Genomic DNA, 20,763 nt, shown 5'->3' with positions numbered 1-20,763 from the left:
TGCTCTGAAGCTATAAACGGGGCTGCCAGGCTGCCACCATTTTAGTTCCTTCTCTACCGCTAGGCCCCACTTAGGGAAATTGAGACAGCAGAGAAGGAGGTGGGTAATAGACATAAGGACAACACATCCTTCGGGTGCTTGTCCCTATATATCATGCACTTCAGGTGATTCAGAAGCAGTGTCTCTCTGAGGAGGTGAGTACCCACAGTCCCATATCACAACAGAATACAGAACTGCTCTACCCAAGGAGGCATCCGAAGCAGCTGCTTGCACCGGTGCATAATGTCTTGCGAAGGTATGTACAGAGCCCCATGTTGCTGCTTTGCAGGTGTCAATAATAGACACACCCTTGAGGGAGGCTACTGAGGCTGCTTGGACTCTTGTTGAATGTGCTCTCACACTCCTCAAGAGGGACATTATTCAGCTCGTAGCAAAGTATGATGCATCCTGAGATCCATTGACAACTTCTGGGTGGGTGTGGCCTCTCCTTTCATCTTTTCCACAAATGATACAAAATGTCTAGGAGATTTCCTAAATGACTTCACCCTCTATAGGTAAAAGGCAAGGGTCCCACGCACATCCAAGAAGTGCCTCATTACCTCTTCCCTATTGGTGTGTGGTTTAGAATAGAACACAGGAAATGGATGTTTTGGTTAATGTGAGTCTGACACTACCTTAAGGATGCACTTCAGATGCAGTCTCATGAATACCTTATTCTTGTGAAAAACTATTGGAGAGGGCCAGGGGAGGTCTGCCATGAGTGCTCCTAACTCCCCTACTTTTTTGGCCAGTGATTGCGACTAAAAATGCTACCTTCATTGAGAATTGCAGTAGAGAGCAGGGTACCAGAAGCTCAAACAGCACTTTTGTCAGAGTTGGTAAAACCAGGTTTAGGTCCCAGGCTGGTGTGAGTTTTGCCACAGGAGGGAAAACTGTAACCAAACCTGTCAGGAATCAAGATGTGACTGGTTGTAAAAACACAGAGTAGGTGTCTACTTACCTGTCTCTGCCTACGTTTGGTGGCTCCTGACACTACCTGAGAGTTGCGAGGCAGATGACAGAATAGGTATTCCAACCCTTTCACATGTACAAAATACCTCTTTTCAGCCTACTTAGCTACTGGTGGAACTGTGGCAGGTGTCTACCAAAGTGTCTTTGGTGAGTTCCATTCCATTCGGTCCTGAGCTGTGCAGAATGTCTAGCAATGCGTAGAATGTGTAATGCCTCTGCCACCCTTTTAACCAAGTCCTGGAAGGCCTTAGAATCATCAGGGTATGCAAGGAGGCAGGAATCACTGCCTCGTTTGGAGACGAGGACAACAAGATCACCAGCATGATGGCATCTTGTTCCTGTTGGGCCTCTCCTCCAGATTGTTGTTGTGACTTCTGAGGCTGAGGGTGCTCTTCCTCTACCCTGGGAGCCGGACACCTACGAGGATCCTTTGTCCCATAACATGGGTATGTCAGGTGATAGTCTTGGGTCTTCCAGGCCCCAATACTGCCATTGCGTGACCTCATACCCCCTCAGTGCAAAGCCCCAGGGTAATGGATACCAATATGTATAGGGAGGGTTCTTAATTGCACAGGAGTACTGAGACTCTCTGGACAATACAGATACCCTCTCTGAGCTCAACCCCTGCAAGACACCCTCAGGGGAGTAGTCCGGGATGGGTGTCCCCCATATTCTTCTTCTGACTCCAACCCCAAATTCAACAGGAGACCTCTCAGTCCTGGAGGAGGCAGTGATGACCTGCCTCTATGATACTGGCAACAGTCTAGCTTGACTGCAGAGATATCTGTACTCAATGATATCCTGGTACTGGACATGGGACTCCAGAGAGTATCACAGTGACTCTACTTCCATAAATACAATTAAGTCACCCGCTGCTGAGAAACGGGCTGGAGTGGATAGAATAGTTTCTGTACTTCAGGCCATTGGTACAGAGAAAGCCAGAGCTGACAGTGCGGATGCAGCAGCTGTTGATGGTGCCAAAGTACCTTGGTTCTGCAACGTGGTGTGGCCTTACCTTCTGATGAAGTCCCAGACTGGTCCTTCCCAGTATCAGACGGTCCCATTCTGGAGCACAAGGTGTCTCCTGACTTGGTGCAGGACGGAGACTTTTGCCTCTTCTTAGAGGACTTGGATGGGGAAGGACAAGAGGGAAGATTATGGGAGACGTTTTGTCTCCCTTCCATTTGCCTTGGCTTTCCTCATCCGAGTCTCTCGACGCTGGTGGGGGGTGCCTTGGAACCAGCCAGAGCCACTGTAAGGAATGTTCCTACCATCTTTAGACATTTGGGAGGGGGATCTCCCCAGTCAGAGCCTGTGACCGCTCTCATAGACCTCTCCATGAGGAATCTTCTGGGTTAGAACTCCCTTGACTGTTTTGTCCTCCTTGGAAACGACCTGCAGATACTGTACCTAGAAGGGACATGGGTTTCCCCCAGGCAGTCCAAGCAAGTGTGATAATCTGTAACCAGAAATGACTTCTGGCAGTCTATGCAGTTTTTGAAGCCAGGGATCCTTGGCATACTCTCCACACTGCCACTGGAAGAACTAGAGGGTGGTAAGAGTAAGTGAGTGTGTATAAATAGGGATTATGGTGTGTGGTACAGGAATCGCATCACTCCACACGCCATGGGTGGGATTCCCAAAGTTTAGGAAATCAAACCCCAAAAATCTATCCTAACCAGATTAAAACAACTAGGACTAATTTTTAAAAATCATCTACAGGGAAAGCTGAAGTAGTCAGCACATACACTAAAACTTCATCCTAAACCATTAGCAGTAAGAAGGAACCAATATGGTGAGGGTCTGGCAGCCCAGTGCAGAGCACGAGGAGAATGGTGGCGCATGTGAGGACCAAACAGACACTGGAAAAAATCTTAAAATATTGTGCGCAGAATTTTTAAATTTTGGGTGTAGAATGCCCCATGAGTAATATTAGGATCAACTTTTTTTAAAACTTCCCTTTCTAAAATCAATGGAAAGTTTTAAAAAATTGATGACACAAAAAAGACCTTATAGAAAAGTATAGATATTCATGCATTTTTTAATAACGTAGTTCATTTACTAATACTGCCAAATTATAACAATCTATGGACAAAGGATCCATGAAGGTAAACCCACTTTGGGATAAAAATGGGGAAGGCTGTGTATTTCAAGTCAAAATTATTAAACATATGGGAGACAAATTAGATCTATACAGTTAAATATAAACAAAATACAATAGCATTTATTTATTATTTGGAAGAGTTTGTACATTACACTTAGGTGAACATTTAGTAAAGTCATGTATTTCAATGCCTCGATCATTAAAGCTATGTAGAGACCTTACGGCGACACAGCTATACCGACGCAGCTGCACCACTGTAAGATCATGCTGCTCCATGCCGACAGGAGAGAGCTCTCCTGTCAACATAATTAAAGCACCTGCAATGAGTGGCAGTAGCTATGTCGGCAGGAGAGTGTCTCCTGCCGACATAGTGTTGTCCACACTGGCGCTTCTGTCAGTGTAACTTAGATCAGTCGGGTTGCGTGTGTGTGGTTTTTATCATATTCCTGAGCGACATAAGTTTTACCGCAAAATTGCTAGTGTAGACATAGCCTTAGAGTTTACAAAAAGGTCATTTGGTAAATATATAATAATCTGATCCCTAGATAGCTCTCCACTAAATTTCATCATCAAAACTGACTGAATTGGGACTTTGAAGTTAAAAGTGCCAGCACACTTACCATCCATCACTGTCTGCTGCATTCACATTAACACCAAAATCAAGCAGGAACTTTACAATGTGGTGATGACCAGCACACACTGCATTATGCAAAGGGGTAATTCCTTCATCATTGGGTTTGCTGGGATCATCAACCTATGGGAAAAAATTGAAATACTTAAGCCCAAATCATTTCCTTCACTGAAAAAATGTGGACGAGACTGACTACATTTAGAAAAGTTCACCTCATAAATGATCCTTTGTACCAGATCAAATTCTCCCTCCAAAGAAGCATCAAGCAGGAGGGCTAAAGGGTTGAACTTTACCCTCAAACCGTGACCAGTTCGTTCAGAGTTAGGTTTCTTCAGGTTGGTACGTTTAGTCTGAGTGGAAGAAAAAGCAGATGTCATTCCAGGTTGCATAAATATCACAAAACAGTCAACTTCGTTTTAACCGAACAAGCATCACTGTGCCCCCAAAGTGCTGATTAAGATTTGTCAGCATTTCCATTATAAAACCACAGTGGCAGATATTAATTTTATTACGTGGAAATCTGAAAGTCATTCCAACACAACAATAGATTACTGTTTAAAGAAAATGGTTAGAAGGTACAGTAGGTTAATACTTAGCTCATTCCTCATCTCTGAATATCATAGTTTTAAATTCCATCTGACATCACAATTGAAAGCGAGTGGGCTCATCCTAGTCTCTAGCAAGACTTACAAATTAAACAATTCAGCATGACTGGCAGTCTCTGCTCGGGAGAATCTCAGGTTTGAGCTAGCAGGAGTGTTCATTACAGATTAGGACAGAGGTGCATTCATTTGCTATGCTGTTTGCAGTGGGGAAGGAAAGCTTGCACAGCACTAGACTATTGTAGGTGTTTTTCTAGCCAGTAGTTTCAAGAGAAACATGTTCACAAAATCTGAACCATTTTAAAATTTGTTTTGTTAAACAGTATTTTACATCAATCAGATGCATTTTTCCCAGGCTACTGCAGAATGTTTTAGCAATTTGTGCTTTATGTGGACTACAGGCTGTAGGTTTTTGAAATGTCTGTTTTAAGTTTGGGGGGGAAAGATTATCTCCCCCTTCTCCTCAAAATAGCCTGCACCTGTTCCCATAGGTACTGTGTACTCCGTGGCCAAGCTGGACCTAATTTCTTCAGCAAGGTCCTTGGATTCTATGACCGCTTTAGATAAATGAAAAAGTAGATGTGCTCGCTGTATTCAGTATGAAAGTGAATAATACAATCTAATGAGTATTATTTTTATATTAAATTTAATCTATTTTATGCTGTCCCCACATTTTCAATTATCTACCTAGTGCAGATTTTGATAATGACAAGACAAATAGTGTTGCAGACGTGCCAGGCTGAAACTGGAGGCTTTGGCAGCTGGAAGGGGGGCAGTTGGGGGCCATGGCACCTGGGGAAGCATGGAGGGTAATTTGGATTGTGGGATAAGCACATTAGATGAATGTTTCTGCTAAAATAAATCAGCAATGTTGACATTTATGTTGTCATTTTTAGGGTGTAGAGGTAATTCCCCACTGAGGGGAATATGGGTAGTTCACACTGCCCAGAGCTGTTTTTTCAGACTGTCTGCAGAATTAGGAAAGCATCACTGCTGCAGTTTCCACTCAGGTTCATGTTTACAGTTATCTTTGCAACCCTGAGGTCTGAAAACATTTTTTAAATTTAAGTCTGATTCTGAAATTCAGTTCTTGGCAAGGGGTAATTTCAGATAAAGTTCTGCAGCTAGAGGATACACATGACCCTGAACATGCAGGATCATCTACAAAACATGTGCATCATTTCCTTACTAACTAGCCAGAGTTGCATCTGAAGCAATATTAGTACAGAAACAGCATTTCTGTCAACTTATCCATAGGAATCTTCCATGGTGCTGTGTTCATTTTCCCTTTATTCCTTTGATACCATAAACCTTATGCTATTGTATATCATTTAGCATAATCCCATTGTCTTCCAGTCACTGCAGGAGTAATTGACTGTATAGCTACTTCCAAAGGCCAAGAGTAATACGTAATATAACTGTATTTCTGCCGTCACTTACTGGAGGAAGTGGAGGAGGAACAGCTGGTGGCACCGGAACTTCATCTTCTACTGGGGAGCTGACCTCAGGTATGGGACTGGGTGATTGCTCAGTGGAAGGGACTACAGCAGGATTGTTATTATTGTCTTCAGTTGTCTCAGAGGTTTGGTTAGTGGTTTCAGTGCTAATCAGTTCCTCAGTGGCAGGAGAAGGTAATTCATTATCATTGGCATCTGATGAAGGAGGAGGTTCATCAGGAAGAGCAACTGTGGGTTGCACAGAAATAGGTTCTTCAATATTGCCATTGGTGCTAGTGTTTCCATTATCAACATCTGCTAAGTTGCCTATAAAGTCCTGTGGGTTGCTTGGTTGATAAAAAGGAGCACTTTCTATTCCTCCAGCAAGTGTATTAAAGCGCTGATACAGTAGCTTCTGTATATTTGGTCCACTAGGCCCTTCAGGTTCAGTGATAGAGCTACGCTTCTTTAATGGCCTAGGAGCATTGGCTAATTTTCTTCTAAGAGCTTCAAGATCAGCATCACTTTGATATCGTAGGGGTGAATGCACAATAGGTGTAAGCTTAGTAGGACTGAGAGGGCGAGGAATGTTTTCCACATTGCTATTTTCACCTGATGGCGGAATGTTTTCCAGCTCTTGATCTTTTTCAGTGAACTCAATCTGAGGCTGAGACTGTGGCTGTGATGTCTGGGTGGGCAAAGATCCATGAAGGAATGGTAAAGGTGATGGAGAGGTTGAACCAGACTGTAGGACAGGTTTTCCATAAACTGAAGAGGAGAAAATAAAACAGTGAGGAACTGTTCTGAATTTATATCAAAAAGGTCATGCAATAAGCTGCTGGATGCGCATGCTGCTGTTTGTTCATAAATCAACATAGAAGAAAAAGATGTCAATAGCTAGGTTATGTCATAACCTATCACCCAGTTGGCTGATCAAACTAGGATATCAGTATTCATCTGTTAGTGATGGAGATACTTCTGATTGAGTTATAAACTATTCATTGATAAACGGTAAGAGGAGGGTTGTTTAAAAGAAAAGCCTGCCAGAGACTATTTCTTTAATCAATCTCTGTAAAGATACCTGGAATACAACATATTACATCTAATATAATACATATTGTTCCAATAGTTAGTTAGTATGTTTTAAAATAAAGATGTCTCTCAGCACATACCTATTTGCCACCTCAAAAACTACAAATGGGGTTAAATTAAATTGTGATGCCATACTGTTTGAATAAGAAAAAGCAAAATCCTCCTCCTTTCCTCTAAATTTAGACAAGTTATTCAAACAACAAAATAATGCTTTTAAGGTAAGTGTATTTACATTAATCTCAACTAAATTATTATTTATTACAAACAGATCAAAAAGCAAGTCTACTGAGTAGATCTGAGGTAACAGTAGCCTACTTCAAGGGGAAAAGCAATAAATATATATATATTCTACCTGCTTTTACTGATTTATTTAGGGTATTGTATACAGCCTGTTGATAGTTCTTTGGTGGTGTTGCTTGCTGAAGATACATTGAGTAGATGGAACTGGAGTTCACTGTTTGAGGTCCTTTTCTTGGAGACTGAGGCCTTGATCCTTTTTCAGCTAGAAAAGGCCTGATAGCCACAGTTAAAGGGAGATCAGGCCTGCCATCTCCGCCAGGAAATGAGGAGGGACCAGAAGGTTGATAAGTAGGGCTAGGAGGTACAGAAATTCTCTGTTGTATCTGCTGTGAGGAACTAGGCTGATGTATATTGCTCGATGGTGGTAATGGAATAGGTCTTTGCCGATTTGTTATACTGGAGCCAGGTCTTGGTAGGCTGCCATCCTTCCGCCTTTCCAGTGAATTTGTAGAACCTGTTCCTAAAGGAACAGGGCTTGGATAGGTTCCATAGTTTTGAGGCAACTGCTTACTTACACCAGGGATAGTAGGTGGCACTTTCCCCATATCAAGGCCCTAAATAAGAACAACAATACAAGTATTGTATGAAAAACTGGGCAGACTGCACCATCTCACAAATAAAATAAAAATAACCAGGAGCAAAAACATGCACATCTTAACTAGTCAGATTCATATTTCTAAAGGACAAGGAATAATATACATTACATATATACACAATAATGAAGCATGTTTTTTTAAATTGTATTAGACATTATGCTTCTAGGAGATTTTCCACAGAAGACTCAAAGATCAAGAGAACCACCACATATCAGAGAGAGAGAGAGAGAGAGAGAACGCACAAATCTTTCAAGCCCAGTGTAAGATATCTCTAATTACTATATGTAAATATGAATCAAAACAGTATTTGCATCATCAAGGGCTCAATTTTCAAACTTGAGCGCCTAGCTTTAGGCACCTAAGTTTGCAAGATTGACCACAAAATCCATTTGGTAATAAAGTGCAGTAAATCTACACTGCACTTCAAGAAAAGAAATTAAGACAAGGTCGTCACTTGTCAGAACTTACAGTCTAAGAAAAATACAAACCACTGGGCAATGGTGCAAACACCAGAGGACACAAAAAGACAACACTAGCAGGCTCAATGTACGATGGATTTGAAGGTTTTTTTTTTTTTTTTTTTTAAAGGATTTTGAAGGAAAAGAAGAGGGAGGGTGATTAGTGGATAATGGGAAGTTATGCCAAGCAGCAGCAAGTGACAACATGAAAGGTGTGAAACTGAGAAGGGAGGAGGAGACAAAACGTGTAAAGGGAGAGGATTAGGAGTAGGAAAGGGCTTGAGGGGGAGAGTCGGAGAAAGTGAAAGCAGAGATGTACGTGAGTGGCAATACACAGGACCCCGAAGGTGAGGGACAGGAGTTGAAACCTGATGTGATAAGAGACAGGAAGACAGTGAAAGAATTTGAAGAAGGGAGATGAAGAGGATTTTATTAGTGACATTTTTGATAAATGGAAGGGAAGAAGTGAGATGAGCAGAGACCTAAGGCAAACTCTGCTAAAGAGGCCAAAGCCATAGTCAAAAGTTTTATCAAACAAGATTTATAAAAATACTACACAAATTTGACAGACATTATGAGGTTACTGGTTTTTATATGTCGCATACGAAACCCACCAGTTTATCAGTACTTCCTAATACTGAAGATGGCAAAGGTTGACTGGATATAGTTCCTTGTTTTAAAGCAGTATCCATGCTTGATTCCTTCCAGTCTGCACTGGAGACTTGAGGTGGTTTTACCACGGGAGTTGAACTCTGTTTAAGTGTCGGCCAATTTCCATCATTAGCTTGAAATAGAGGGAAAATGTGATATTTATGGTTACCAGTGCCGATCACTGTAAACAAGCAAAACATTTGAAGTGGAATCCATTATTCAGATTAGTTTAATCACAATGAAATTAATATGATGCCAAAAATCAGATAAGCTCTCATTAATGTTAGTGTCTGATCCAGAAGAACAGAATAAAAGCTTAACCACCAGGAACAATAAGCTATTCGTTACCCTTTGACATTCAAATTAATTATATTAAAATCAGCTCTAATGACAGATGGTGAATATTTGGGTGCTAACTGCAATTTCAGCTATCATATTCCAAAATTAAACTTTTTTTTAAAAAAAAGTTCATCTATACATAGAAATAGGCCATTAGCAGTCAATATTTGATAATTTTTGGTGAACTACCAAGATACAAGGCTAAATTCTGCAATGTATCAATTATATCAATGTATATCATGAGTAACTGCATTAACTTCAGTGGAGTTTTTCCAAATTGGCACCTGTAGAACTGAACAGAATTTGGCCCAGAGTCATTGATATGTAAGTAAAGACTTGCTGTAGCTACATTAATTGCATTAAACAAAAATCTTCCAAAGTATGCATTAATGTCTTTCTTCTCTTCCCACTACCCTCAGTAATTATAATAGTGTCTCCCGGTTAAAGATTTAATTTTTCAGAAATTCATCTTAAATCAGTTGAAAATTTCAAGCCACAGGCATATTTATTCATTGCATGCAAAAATATTATGCACAATTGCTTGTAAATTGAAGTAGCCAGTCCTTGACTAAGTCCTTAATGCTTTAGTGTACAATTTTAGTAATTGGAGGAAACAATTCACTTTCTATTTTCCCAACTAGGATAAAAGTTTTAAAACTATCTGAAAGTTAGACCTATGCTGTTACACTGTAAAACAGTTTTGAATTAGTGCTTTATTCTCCTGTTTAAAAGAGCATATTTCAGTTGCCAGACTCACTCTTGCTCTATGAGGTGGATACGGTTGTTTTCGTCCCCCCCACTGCTCTGTAGTGACCATAGCAAAACAATTTAATAGTAGTATTGATGGCCTGTGAAAGAGGCACATACAGCCTTACTTTACCAGAGGATCGTAACTGAAATGCCAAGTCTTATGTGGAGAAAGGGGAATTTATTGGGATTCCTGGAACCCCACTGTGAGGAGACCAAATGAAGGTCAGCGATACTCAGTGACAAAGCCTTCCCCTTCATCTCAACTTTACAGAAAAATTCTATCTAGGCCTCTCACTGATCCTTTTTTCCATTTCCAGATTTGTCACCATACACTATCTTGTACAGTTTTTTCCAAAAACAATTTGACTGCTACCCCACAAATAGGCCACATAAGGGTGTGGTAGATACAATGCAGTTTACATCACTCATCTTAGGGCTTATGAACCTGAGCCACTTTTATTTAACATCTAATTTCTAAAGAAGTTAGAATCTGGACACTGTTCAGCAACCCATATTTCCACCATGCTAGTCCACATTCAGAGTTTATCAGCTCATTAATCTGTCTTTACCCTAGCCCACGATTATGTGATCTATTTTCTATCCTTTACTCATTTGAAAGTTACACACTCTGCATGTGAACTGCCCTAGTAATTATCTTTTAAATGATCTTTCCTAAATGTAACACAAAAAAGTTACAATAACATTTTAATTTCAAATCAATCTAGGTTGAATTCTGAGAGATAATTACGTTGGGATAAGAATGCTTTTCTGATTGTTAATTTAATACAGTTAAGATCATTGTAGATTTTTTGCCCAAAGCTCTTTGTATAACATACAGTCCAGAAACTGCTTTTCAGAGTTTGCAGAATGCCAGGAAGTGCTGTAGTCAGGGCCGACATCAAGATCTGACACTGTCCATAAACTGTGCACCTTGTTTTTATTACCATCATCTAGGTAACAAGAGTAAGACCAAAAGAGACAAAAGTAAAAAATACGTGCCTCTAAGAAAGGGCAATTTTTCTAAATGGATTAATATTTACTATATGATAGACCTAAGATGTTCTTTAATTCTAGCATGTTTATTACAGTTCCAGTTCATAGATCAATTCCAGCAGTTCCTATATCCTATTTACACTAAACAAAGGAATGAAGATTTAGATTTAGTAGTTTAGATTTAGTAGGTAAGAATGAAAAGAGGGAAGTACTAAACTTATTTAAGGGGTAAGAAATAGCAAGACATCATAAAATATATTTCACTCTTATAAATATACATGCACACAGGTTTAAAAAGAATGCTCAAAGAGCTAGACAATTGCACAAAAAATGTGCATTGAGTATAAAATTTCAATTTTTAGAACTCTAGGGACAAGTGCACTTATCCTTAGAATTCTACGGTGAAGAATAGGAACCAAATATGTTCAACCTCTGTCCCTCCAACCTCTCCAGTGTCTCTCTTAGGGGGCTGGTCTACAGGTTGCTTTAATTCGCACCAGAAGGGTGTAAATTTTAGTCCACACTACTGTGTCGCACACTAACTAGTCTGTGTGGACCCTGTTGGTGTGCACCAAAAGTTCCCTAGTCCAAACTAACATAGTCCCACTTAAAACAGCACCATGTTAACGTGCATTAGGAAACTTTTAGTGTCAGCAGGGTCCACTTGGGCCAGTTAGTGCAAGACACACTAGTGAGGACTAAAATTTACACCCCTATGTTGTGGCCTAAGGCACTATATAGACATGTTCTTGGTTTCCTTCAGTTTCAGAATGCACCTGATCTCATCTTTCTGCCCCCTATATATCAGTCAAACACGTCTGCCAAGTATCATGGACCTTGCATGGCATACATGCATGGAGACTGCCTCTCACATTACCGCCTAAACTGAGTGTCACACATTCAGCTAAACTGCAGTAACAGCCTACAAATACAGCTCTGGCCGCTAGAAGCTGCTGGGGAGAGGTGCTAAGCAGCTGCTGTCTGCTACTCCCTCTGGTGGATCTGACCAGAGAAGGACCAGCTGTTAGGAACAAGCAAGCCCTGACAGTGGCAGCTAGGCTTGCCAACCCGCCAGGTTTTTACTGGAGTCTCCAGGAATTAAAGATTAATCTTTAATTAAAGATAATGTCATGTGATGAAACCTCCAGGAATTCATCCAACCAAAGTTGGCAACCCAAGGGCAGCAGCAAGAGGAGGCAAAGGCAAGGACAGAAGGTGAGAGGGATACAGTACTGGCCCTAGGCTCCCCTATCCAGCAACCAGCCAGTCTCCTAACTCAGACACTACCATTCACCAAGCTGACCTGCTACCCTGACAGGCCCCTGCTATCCCCTACTCCTACTCAGCCCTCAATCACCCCACCCAGTTGCCCATAATTCCCTTAGGTATCACAAAGCCACTTCCAGCTACATCTTTCCCCAAGACACCTCCACCAACCCAGCTGTCCCCTGCTTCCTCCAAACTATCAAGTTATCCCCCTGGATCTTCCTAGAAGTCTAACTATCCAGCTGCCCCCAACACCCTTTGTGAACCCCAGCCATCTTCAAATCCTTCCCCTCCACCCAAGCCTCCATCTTCCCTCAGCCACTGAGCTTCCCCCATCTTTCCCTACCCAGACACTTCCACAAACCCAGCTTCCCTTAGCTAGTCCCTCCTCCAGCACTCCCAACACTTCTGTTGCCTTCATCTTCTGCCCATGCACCCCCAAAAATCCAACCTCCCTTCAATATCCCTCAGCCACTCCCGCTAACCCTATTGCCCAGCTTCTCTCTCTCTCACACACACACAATTTCATCTAATTATTTAGTCATTTTACTAGTATATTCTAACAGTAACCGTATGCTGTAAACCAACAATCTGAAGATACTTGATTTCACTATTACTATTATATTTGGGCCTTTTATAGAACTTTGTATTCATAGATTTCAGACCAACTGATAAACAGGAGATAATGCTTATCCCACAGTCATGTAGCAAGTGAATTGCAAAAGCAAGCGTGAAATCCTAGTCCCACTGAAGTCAATGGGAATTTTGCCATTGACTTCAAGGGGGCTGAGATTTCACCCCAGGACCAGAAATCAGATCTCCCAATTCCCAGCGCAGAAGACCACATAAACCCTCATAGCCTCACACATAATCCTATCTCCAAAGTAAACCTACACATGCCAGGTCTCTCCAACATTCTGAATTCACCCTAATTTATAGATTGATTACCTATACAAAGTTTCTAGTAAGTTTTTGTAACTATTCTTTCAGTATCTTTTTAGACCTAAACACTCAATGGGGCAAACTCATCTGGCAATACTCAAGGGATGAATTTGCCCCAAATCCATTTACTTTCTTTTAATCCCCAAATTAGCCTCTTAGAAAGTTTACATTATAATAGTGTATCTACTGCATACCAGGACACAGCACAGTTTCTAAAATTGCTGTTTAATATGCATCTGTATGCATGAGCTCAAATGACCATATTAAAAACTGGCATTCTTAGCTAGCCAGCTATCATCTACACACTCACAGTGCAGGGTGTCAGACAGAGTAGGTGCCAGGCAGATGACACTTTGAACAGCAGACTGAAGAGAGGAAGTGGGAGGTGACAGAATAGGATCCACTATTATGTCTAAATCAGAAATCTTCCAGGTTCCTGGAGATTTTTTCACACACCCATAATCTGTCTCTACAGGACAGGCAGATTCAGTCACACACAAAAAGAAAGAAAAAAAGTGGTGGAAAAATTACAATATAATGGCAATGCAGAAATTAGAACAGGAAAACTCAGAAATGCAGAAATAAACACATGACACTTGAAATAAAAAATCTCAAATTTGATTTTTTTTTCTAGCAGTGGATAGACAATATTTTCATATACAGCTCTTTTGAAAAATTTGCTTTAAATACAATTAGAATCATAAGCATGTAAAGTAAGAACTAGTCTACACTACAAAGTCTGAGAGAGAACAATCTCTGTTTTACTGTCTAAAAAGGTCTAATGCAGAATAACCCCTTGGGGTCGAATACAGCAGCTCTAAAAGTACATATGCAATTATCCAAAAAAATTGTGAGATTTACAAATACCAAAATGGTGTTTGCATATAAACTGCAACTTATGAATTGACCCTTTCCATCTGATAAGAGACTTAAATGCAATAAAACAGAAGCCAACACAAAGGAGTTGCTAATCTGTCATCTCATTTAAAAGGTGACCCCAATCCACGTCCTGTGGTCAGAGGTTTAGGACTGTGCATTTCTCAGTCTTAAAAGAGATTCTTTGTTACCAACCCATTCTTCGGAGTTTTGACTTTACTAAGACATTTACTGACAAATTGCCCAGTGCAGAGAGCTCTAGGAGAATGTGAGCCAATAGGCTCAAGCACCCAAGGCATAGATGATATAGATGGTTTCCTACACCAGGCCCCATATGAGAAGGAGTATTACAATATAGACAGAATTGTTAATTATGGGATACATGGGGGCCATAGTGTTGAAGAACATATTATAGATATGACTGCAGAGAAGCTCCTTCATTAGCCGCAGTCGGAAAGGAGCTGGCAGTTGGAATACTAAAGGACATTCCACTGCAGAAGTAGCACAAGACAGACAGACACCCCAGAGCCAGAACCAATCATTTTCAAACTTATTTCGGCAAGCTCTCCTCTTGCTAGGGAAACAGGCCTGAGAATAGAAATCTATCACAACTTCATTTTTTGAGAAGCAGTGTATTTTGCCCAATTCAATACTACTTAAAGAAAAAAAAAATTAAGACAAAGCAGAATACTTTCAAAAAACAGATGAAAACAAAATGCTGCAAAAATTAGTTGTATTATATTTACAGATTAAATTGGAGTTACATACTGGATTTTAAAATACAAACTGATTTAAAATCTATTATTTAGAAGCAAACACTCCTAGAGCAAAATTGTTCATGGTCACATTTCTGACAATTGTACATGCTCTTTTGTAGGTGCCATATTCAGTTCATTAGCCACGTAAAAGTCTGGCAAAGCTGTGGAGACAGCATACACTCAGCCTCTTAGGAAGAATGAGTGAGGAGAGACAAAAATACCTCACATCTATCTCGAATGACTAATATGCCCAATTCACAGAATAGCACTGAGAAGCCTAGCTCACTTTGACCAGAGAAGATTGTCAAGACATGCGATCTCCAAGGACCACTCCTTTGCCTCCTCCTACCCCAAATATTTTAATAACCATTACACTTAAGTATTTACCAGATTTTGATCTCCCATGAGTCGCAGTGGAAGCAATGGTGAGAGACTGTGGTTTCACTGGGTCTACTGGTACAGCATAACTGCCAGCGCTAGGAACTTGGATGTAAGGCCCCACTGCTGCTACTCTTCCTGAAGCAGTCAGAGATGATTGGGGCGATGATGTTCCATTAATACGGTTTAACTAAAACAGACAAACCAAAAATGGTGTAAATGTCTATTTATCTAGGCATTTCTAGTGTGTTAAGAAACAGTACGGTTGAATAATCTAGAATTATGCACTCTAGACACGTCACCTCAAATTTGTTAATCAAATTTGAACCAGAAAAGCAGATTTCTACTCCACAAAACAGACTTTGCCCACCTGAAACTATACATAGTTCTCAACCATGGCTATATTTTCCACAAGGAAAATATTTTCCTTCTGTTCAAGGGCTTGCTTCACCTCAGACATTATAAGATTGGGGCCCTAATAGGGCACTGAAAACCAAAAGTGAATCTAACTGTAAGTGGCCCCTCCATCTGGGCCTTTACCTGGTCATCAGAAAACACACATACAGTTAGGGTGACCAGATAGCAAGCGTGAAAAAGCAATTTGGGGTGGGAGGGGGTAATAGTTGCCTACATCAGACAAAGCCCCTAATATTGGGATTTCTGGACACCCTACATACGGTGTCCAGCATGCAGTTGACCACCGTGCTTAATTTGTAATGAAAGAGGTGCTGGGGTTCAAGCAATTTTTTTACATTTATAACTGATGCAGCAAGCCCAGAGGTGCCGGGGCTACGAACTGCCAAGCCTAGAAGTGCCAGGGCTCAGCCTTGCAAGCCCTGGCACAAATTAAGCACTGGTTGACCAGGTTATTCAACTACGGGCAGATCATCAAACCGCTTAAATAAAAGTCACCTTTCTGCTCCAGGCATGGAGGTGGTGATTTTCATATTTGGGAACAAATATTTTACTAATTATCCAAACCTAACAAATGCCCTGATGGAAAGCCAAAAATTAAGCCCTCATTTCTGAAATATTGTTACTGTTGCAAATTTTAAACAATACCCTAGTTCCTAACATAAAAATAAAAGGAAACACACATTGCAATCTAAGCTTTTCCTAATCTCTGTGGAAAGAATGACAAAATTCTGGATTTCTAAAGATTACTATTTTCAAAAGAAGTGTTTTTGTAATTGTGGTTTTTCAGCTGGAGAAAAAAGTTACATTTTATGACTTTTTTAGGTTGTTGAAACCACTAAAATATGGCCCTTTTAATAGTTTATCTTACAGGAATGTTTTCTTTTTGACGTGCCTCAACTTTTTTCTTGTATAGTCGCTCACGCAGCTCGTTGATACGCTTGTCCATCATAGCCACCTCCATGTTACGTTTGTTTAAAAGTTCTTTCTGCTGCTGAAGCTTGGAGTTCTGCTCCTGGTTAAGCCTATTACGAATCTTTAAAAATGCGATTGTTATAATTACAGTAGATATTTTATTTCACCTGCTGTCAAATTATTTTATAAGATATTCAAAGACATGAAGTAATATAGATCAACTAAGTCTACACTTCTACATAGCCTGTTAAGTAAACATTTGCACTGAAATACAATTCTTTAGAAAAAGAATCAAAAGAAAATATATCCTAGGAAGCAATTGTACATTCATGAGTATATGCTGAATCATCCAATTTATGGCAACTCCAAGCATCTAAGCATAAAGATGTTTCATAAAGGAACACTGATGAGATGAAAACCAAATCATATATAATATTTGATAGTAAGCTCATCTTTTTAAACCTTCTTAAAGTCAGTCAATTTTTAACTACCTGGATGGTAAAAAAAAATATTTAAAAAAAATGTCAGTTTCAACAACAGAAGCTATGCTACGGATTCTGCTTCCAATTCCAAGTGAAACCTCTTGATGGATGAATGGGATGCTAACTGAACTGGTGCATAGGCTAGACACTGATTTTCCTTTCTACGTGGGAATTAAGGTGAAACCTTTATTTGAAGGCTTCTAAAGGTTAAGGGGGTGGGTTACCTCTACAGTTTAAAATCAACCATTGCATCCTTCATAATTATTTTTCTTGTCTCCCCATTGGCTCTCTTTGGCACCTTCAATAATTCTGATAGTTTGTCCCAGTTCTCCACTTCCCATGTTGATGTTACATGCAAAAAAAAACTGAGGCAAATTTACATCTTGATAAATATGTAGGGAGTCAAAATGACAACAAGCAACAATACAGACATCTCAGCAATCTGTTAAGCATCTTTGCACTTAGAATTGCTCCAGAAATGGAGATGCACCTAGTGTAAGTGATAGGGGAAAAAAGGTCACTTCTTTTTCAATTAAATAAAAATGTAAGAACCTGGTATAATATTGTGCAACCTGGTATAATACTTTAAATGAAGTTTCCCTTCACTTCAGAAAAAAAAATTATATTATATTTTAGTGATTGTTAAAGAGCACATCCCAATTACATGAAATCATCATACAAGAGTGTCCCCATTTAAAAAAAAAAAATAATAAATCACATCAATCTATACCAGGGATTGGCAACCTTTGGCACGCAGCCCGCCAGGGTAAGCACCCTGGCGAGCCGGGCCAGTTTACCTACCTGCCGCGTCCGCAGGTTCGGCCGATCGCAGCTCTCACTGGCCGCGCTTCACCATCCCAGGCCAATGGGGGCTGCAGGGAGCGGCGGCCAGCACATCCCTCGGCCCGCACCGCTTCCCGCAGCCCCCATTGGCCTGGAGCGGCGAACCACGGCCAGTGGGACCCACGATCGGGTGAACCTGCGGACGCGGCAGGTAAACAAACCGGCCCGGCCCGCCAGGGTGCTTACCTGCAGGCGGGCTGCAGGCCAAAGGTTGCCGATCCCTGATCTATACTCAAAGGTTCAGAGCCTAAGGATAAAAGAAATACATGCATCCCAAGAAAGTGAGAATTGTCAAAAAGCATTACTTGTATTTCCCATTTTTAAACTAATACATGGTAGAGCTCACATCTCAACCACAAAACACTATAAGCAAATTATAAAACCCATGAAATCCTGGCAAAATGGCATGTAGTTAAATATTTGTAATTTCATACATATAAACCAGAAACCATAGCAATGTAAACAAAATACTTTACCTTCTAAATTAATAAGATCTACATTATAGCTATAAAGGTATACTCAGAGAAATAAGGTATAGGGTAACTGCAAATTTTTCTTGTATTTGCAGTTTATATTTTACTTCTGGTGATTCTGTTAAAATATAAATCAGGACAGGCTTGTTATTTAGCCCCTATACATTTTAATTATATCATATATTCACTATTATGTTTTCAGACTGCATTTTACAATGGATATTTTCACTGCTTAATCATACTTTCTAGCTATGAAAGCACCTTACACAATGTTTGCTATACCTACTACCTCACAAAAGAGAAAAGATTAAGATCTGAAAAATTAGTCTGAGAGAATACATTTTAGAAAAAAGGAAAACAGAAACAAGCACTAGTTTACATGTAGAGTTCAATTTTTGCATATACATTCTCTTCATTGCTGAGTAATCCTCTTCAAAACATTTATACAGGTTATTATATTATTTACAAGTTCTAACAAAGTGGTGATAAAAACATGGTTTTGAAAATTAATGAAGTTCCCTTTATCTGAGGTTTATACACTTAATGTGCCCTTACAAATTAACACACATTCCATCATACTGGTTAATGGGGTTTCCCAAAACCAAGTACAACACTAGTTGTAACACCAGGTGGGGGAGGTAAATATTACCTTTGTTAATTTACAGATATTGTGAAAAATGTCCCAGTTAATGGTTTACCTGTAGTTCTTGGTACAACTTTTTTAATTCTACAGCTGCAGGTCCTGTCATCTGTCCATTATAAGATTGGAATCCATTCAGTTTCCCTTTCCTTAAGTCCTCCAATTGCTGAGTTAGCTGATCCACTTTTAACACTGCAGCTTGTAACTCCTGCTGCTTCTCCTGGAACATGGCACTGATATGCTCAATTTCAGTAGCTATAATTAACAAAAAACACACCACAACAACCAAATGAAATACCAGTACAACTGTCTTGTGTATTTTCATGGTTCTAAACATACAGCTATTGGAAACTGTAGTCCTACATACAGAAACTTTTCCATCAATTTAACATAGCATACAAACTTATGCTTATAACATGCTAACGTAATTTGCAAAAAGCTGAACATATTTACTAAAATCTATTATTTAATTTATTCACTTGTGAAAGACCCTTTCTAAAAATAGAACAAATACTCAATTCAATATCCTGTTGCTATACTAATATTTGCAAGTTACAGTAAAAAATATCATAAGTGAAATTAACAATGGAAATAGATTTGAAAAATCCACATACACAGATTGCCATTCATGATCTTGCTGTAGTCCACTTGTCCTCTCATGGCACGTATTTTTTTCAGCTTTGACTCCTGAGTCTCCACCCGTTCTTTAAGTTTTTGAAGCTTTTCACTCTCAGAAATAGACTGCTGCTGACGGCGTTCTTGCTGCTTCAGATAACGTAAACGTTGTTCCTGCCAAAACAAGGAGAACATGTCATCTAATTTTAGAGGAATTTTTTTTAATAGTTGGATAACGGCAAAACAAACAAACAACAAAACTTGACTTTAAAGAAACGCAAACTTCACTATCAACTTTGGATGGTTTTCTTGCCTATACATCTTTTCTAAATAAATAAATAAATAAAATCACATATGATAGTAAAATTTAATTAAAATGTACAATAATACTCCTAGAAAAACCTACTATGATTTGTGCCCACACAAATTTGTCTTCAAAAAATAGAAAAAGGGCACACTGCTTCTGAAGCTACTAAGTCAAACGTCAAATGTACACCAAAAACAATTTCAGACTAAACATTCATTCCAACACATCTGTGAAGCTTCCGCAAGCATTTGTTTCCTGCTGCTAGCAACACGCTTCCTGCTGTTGCAAAATGTCTTCCAACCCTCCATTACTCAATTTCCCAAAGGAAGCAAACAATGGTCAGTAGAGGATTTTAGACAGGCAAAGATAAGGAGATCTGCTGTAAGATAAAGTTTCAGCTCTCTAAATGACAGCCCATGCACTGAGCAAATAAGGGAAATGTTTCTTTTTTTCCCAATATAATTTCTTCCAGAGAACTGCAAATACAGCAAACTCTGTTAGCTTGAATCCATTTAAATGTATTTCAGTCCTGTAGTCAAGTATGCAATACATACTGTATATATTATATAGCATCTGTAATAGTGTCACAAAATGCTTCACAGAAATACAAAACTTTGAACATACATTCATGTTTATATATTAGAAAGTGAGTCTAACACAAAGAGGTAACAACAACATACTAATCATTTTAAAGATGCACATAACTAAGGAGTCATACTAATATTCCATGTCTACTGTTTATTAAGCTGTAGTGTTCTATATTGCCTGGATTTAGAAGTATTTGTTAATGCAGCAGATTTCTCAGGCTCTTTCTTTTATTCAAAATGTTGTAGTGTATTTTTCTAAATTCTTGAAAATTATATATGCATATGTTGAAGGAAATCTATAAAT

General features: G+C 39.6%; 1 protein-coding gene across 1 annotated transcript in view; it reads right to left on the bottom strand.

The window, feature by feature from the left end:
- The window catches only part of PPP1R13B (protein phosphatase 1 regulatory subunit 13B), a 106,340-nt gene that overhangs the window by 6,167 nt on the left and 79,410 nt on the right, over window positions 1-20,763 (bottom strand). Inside the window, exons 6-14 of the mRNA XM_065402337.1 lie at window positions 19,565-19,739; window positions 19,009-19,205; window positions 16,493-16,633; window positions 15,193-15,373; window positions 8,845-9,014; window positions 7,229-7,730; window positions 5,768-6,552; window positions 3,959-4,096; window positions 3,736-3,869 (exon numbers count right to left, since the gene is read on the bottom strand). Of these exons, the coding sequence (XP_065258409.1) occupies window positions 3,736-3,869; window positions 3,959-4,096; window positions 5,768-6,552; window positions 7,229-7,730; window positions 8,845-9,014; window positions 15,193-15,373; window positions 16,493-16,633; window positions 19,009-19,205; window positions 19,565-19,739 (2,423 nt within the window). The remainder of the gene's footprint in view (window positions 1-3,735; window positions 3,870-3,958; window positions 4,097-5,767; window positions 6,553-7,228; window positions 7,731-8,844; window positions 9,015-15,192; window positions 15,374-16,492; window positions 16,634-19,008; window positions 19,206-19,564; window positions 19,740-20,763) is intronic.

The sequence above is a fragment of the Emys orbicularis genome, chromosome 4 (assembly GCF_028017835.1).
Source record: "Emys orbicularis isolate rEmyOrb1 chromosome 4, rEmyOrb1.hap1, whole genome shotgun sequence".
Lineage (NCBI taxonomy): Eukaryota > Metazoa > Chordata > Testudines > Emydidae > Emys > Emys orbicularis.
This window is presented reverse-complemented; position numbering and strand designations above follow the sequence as displayed.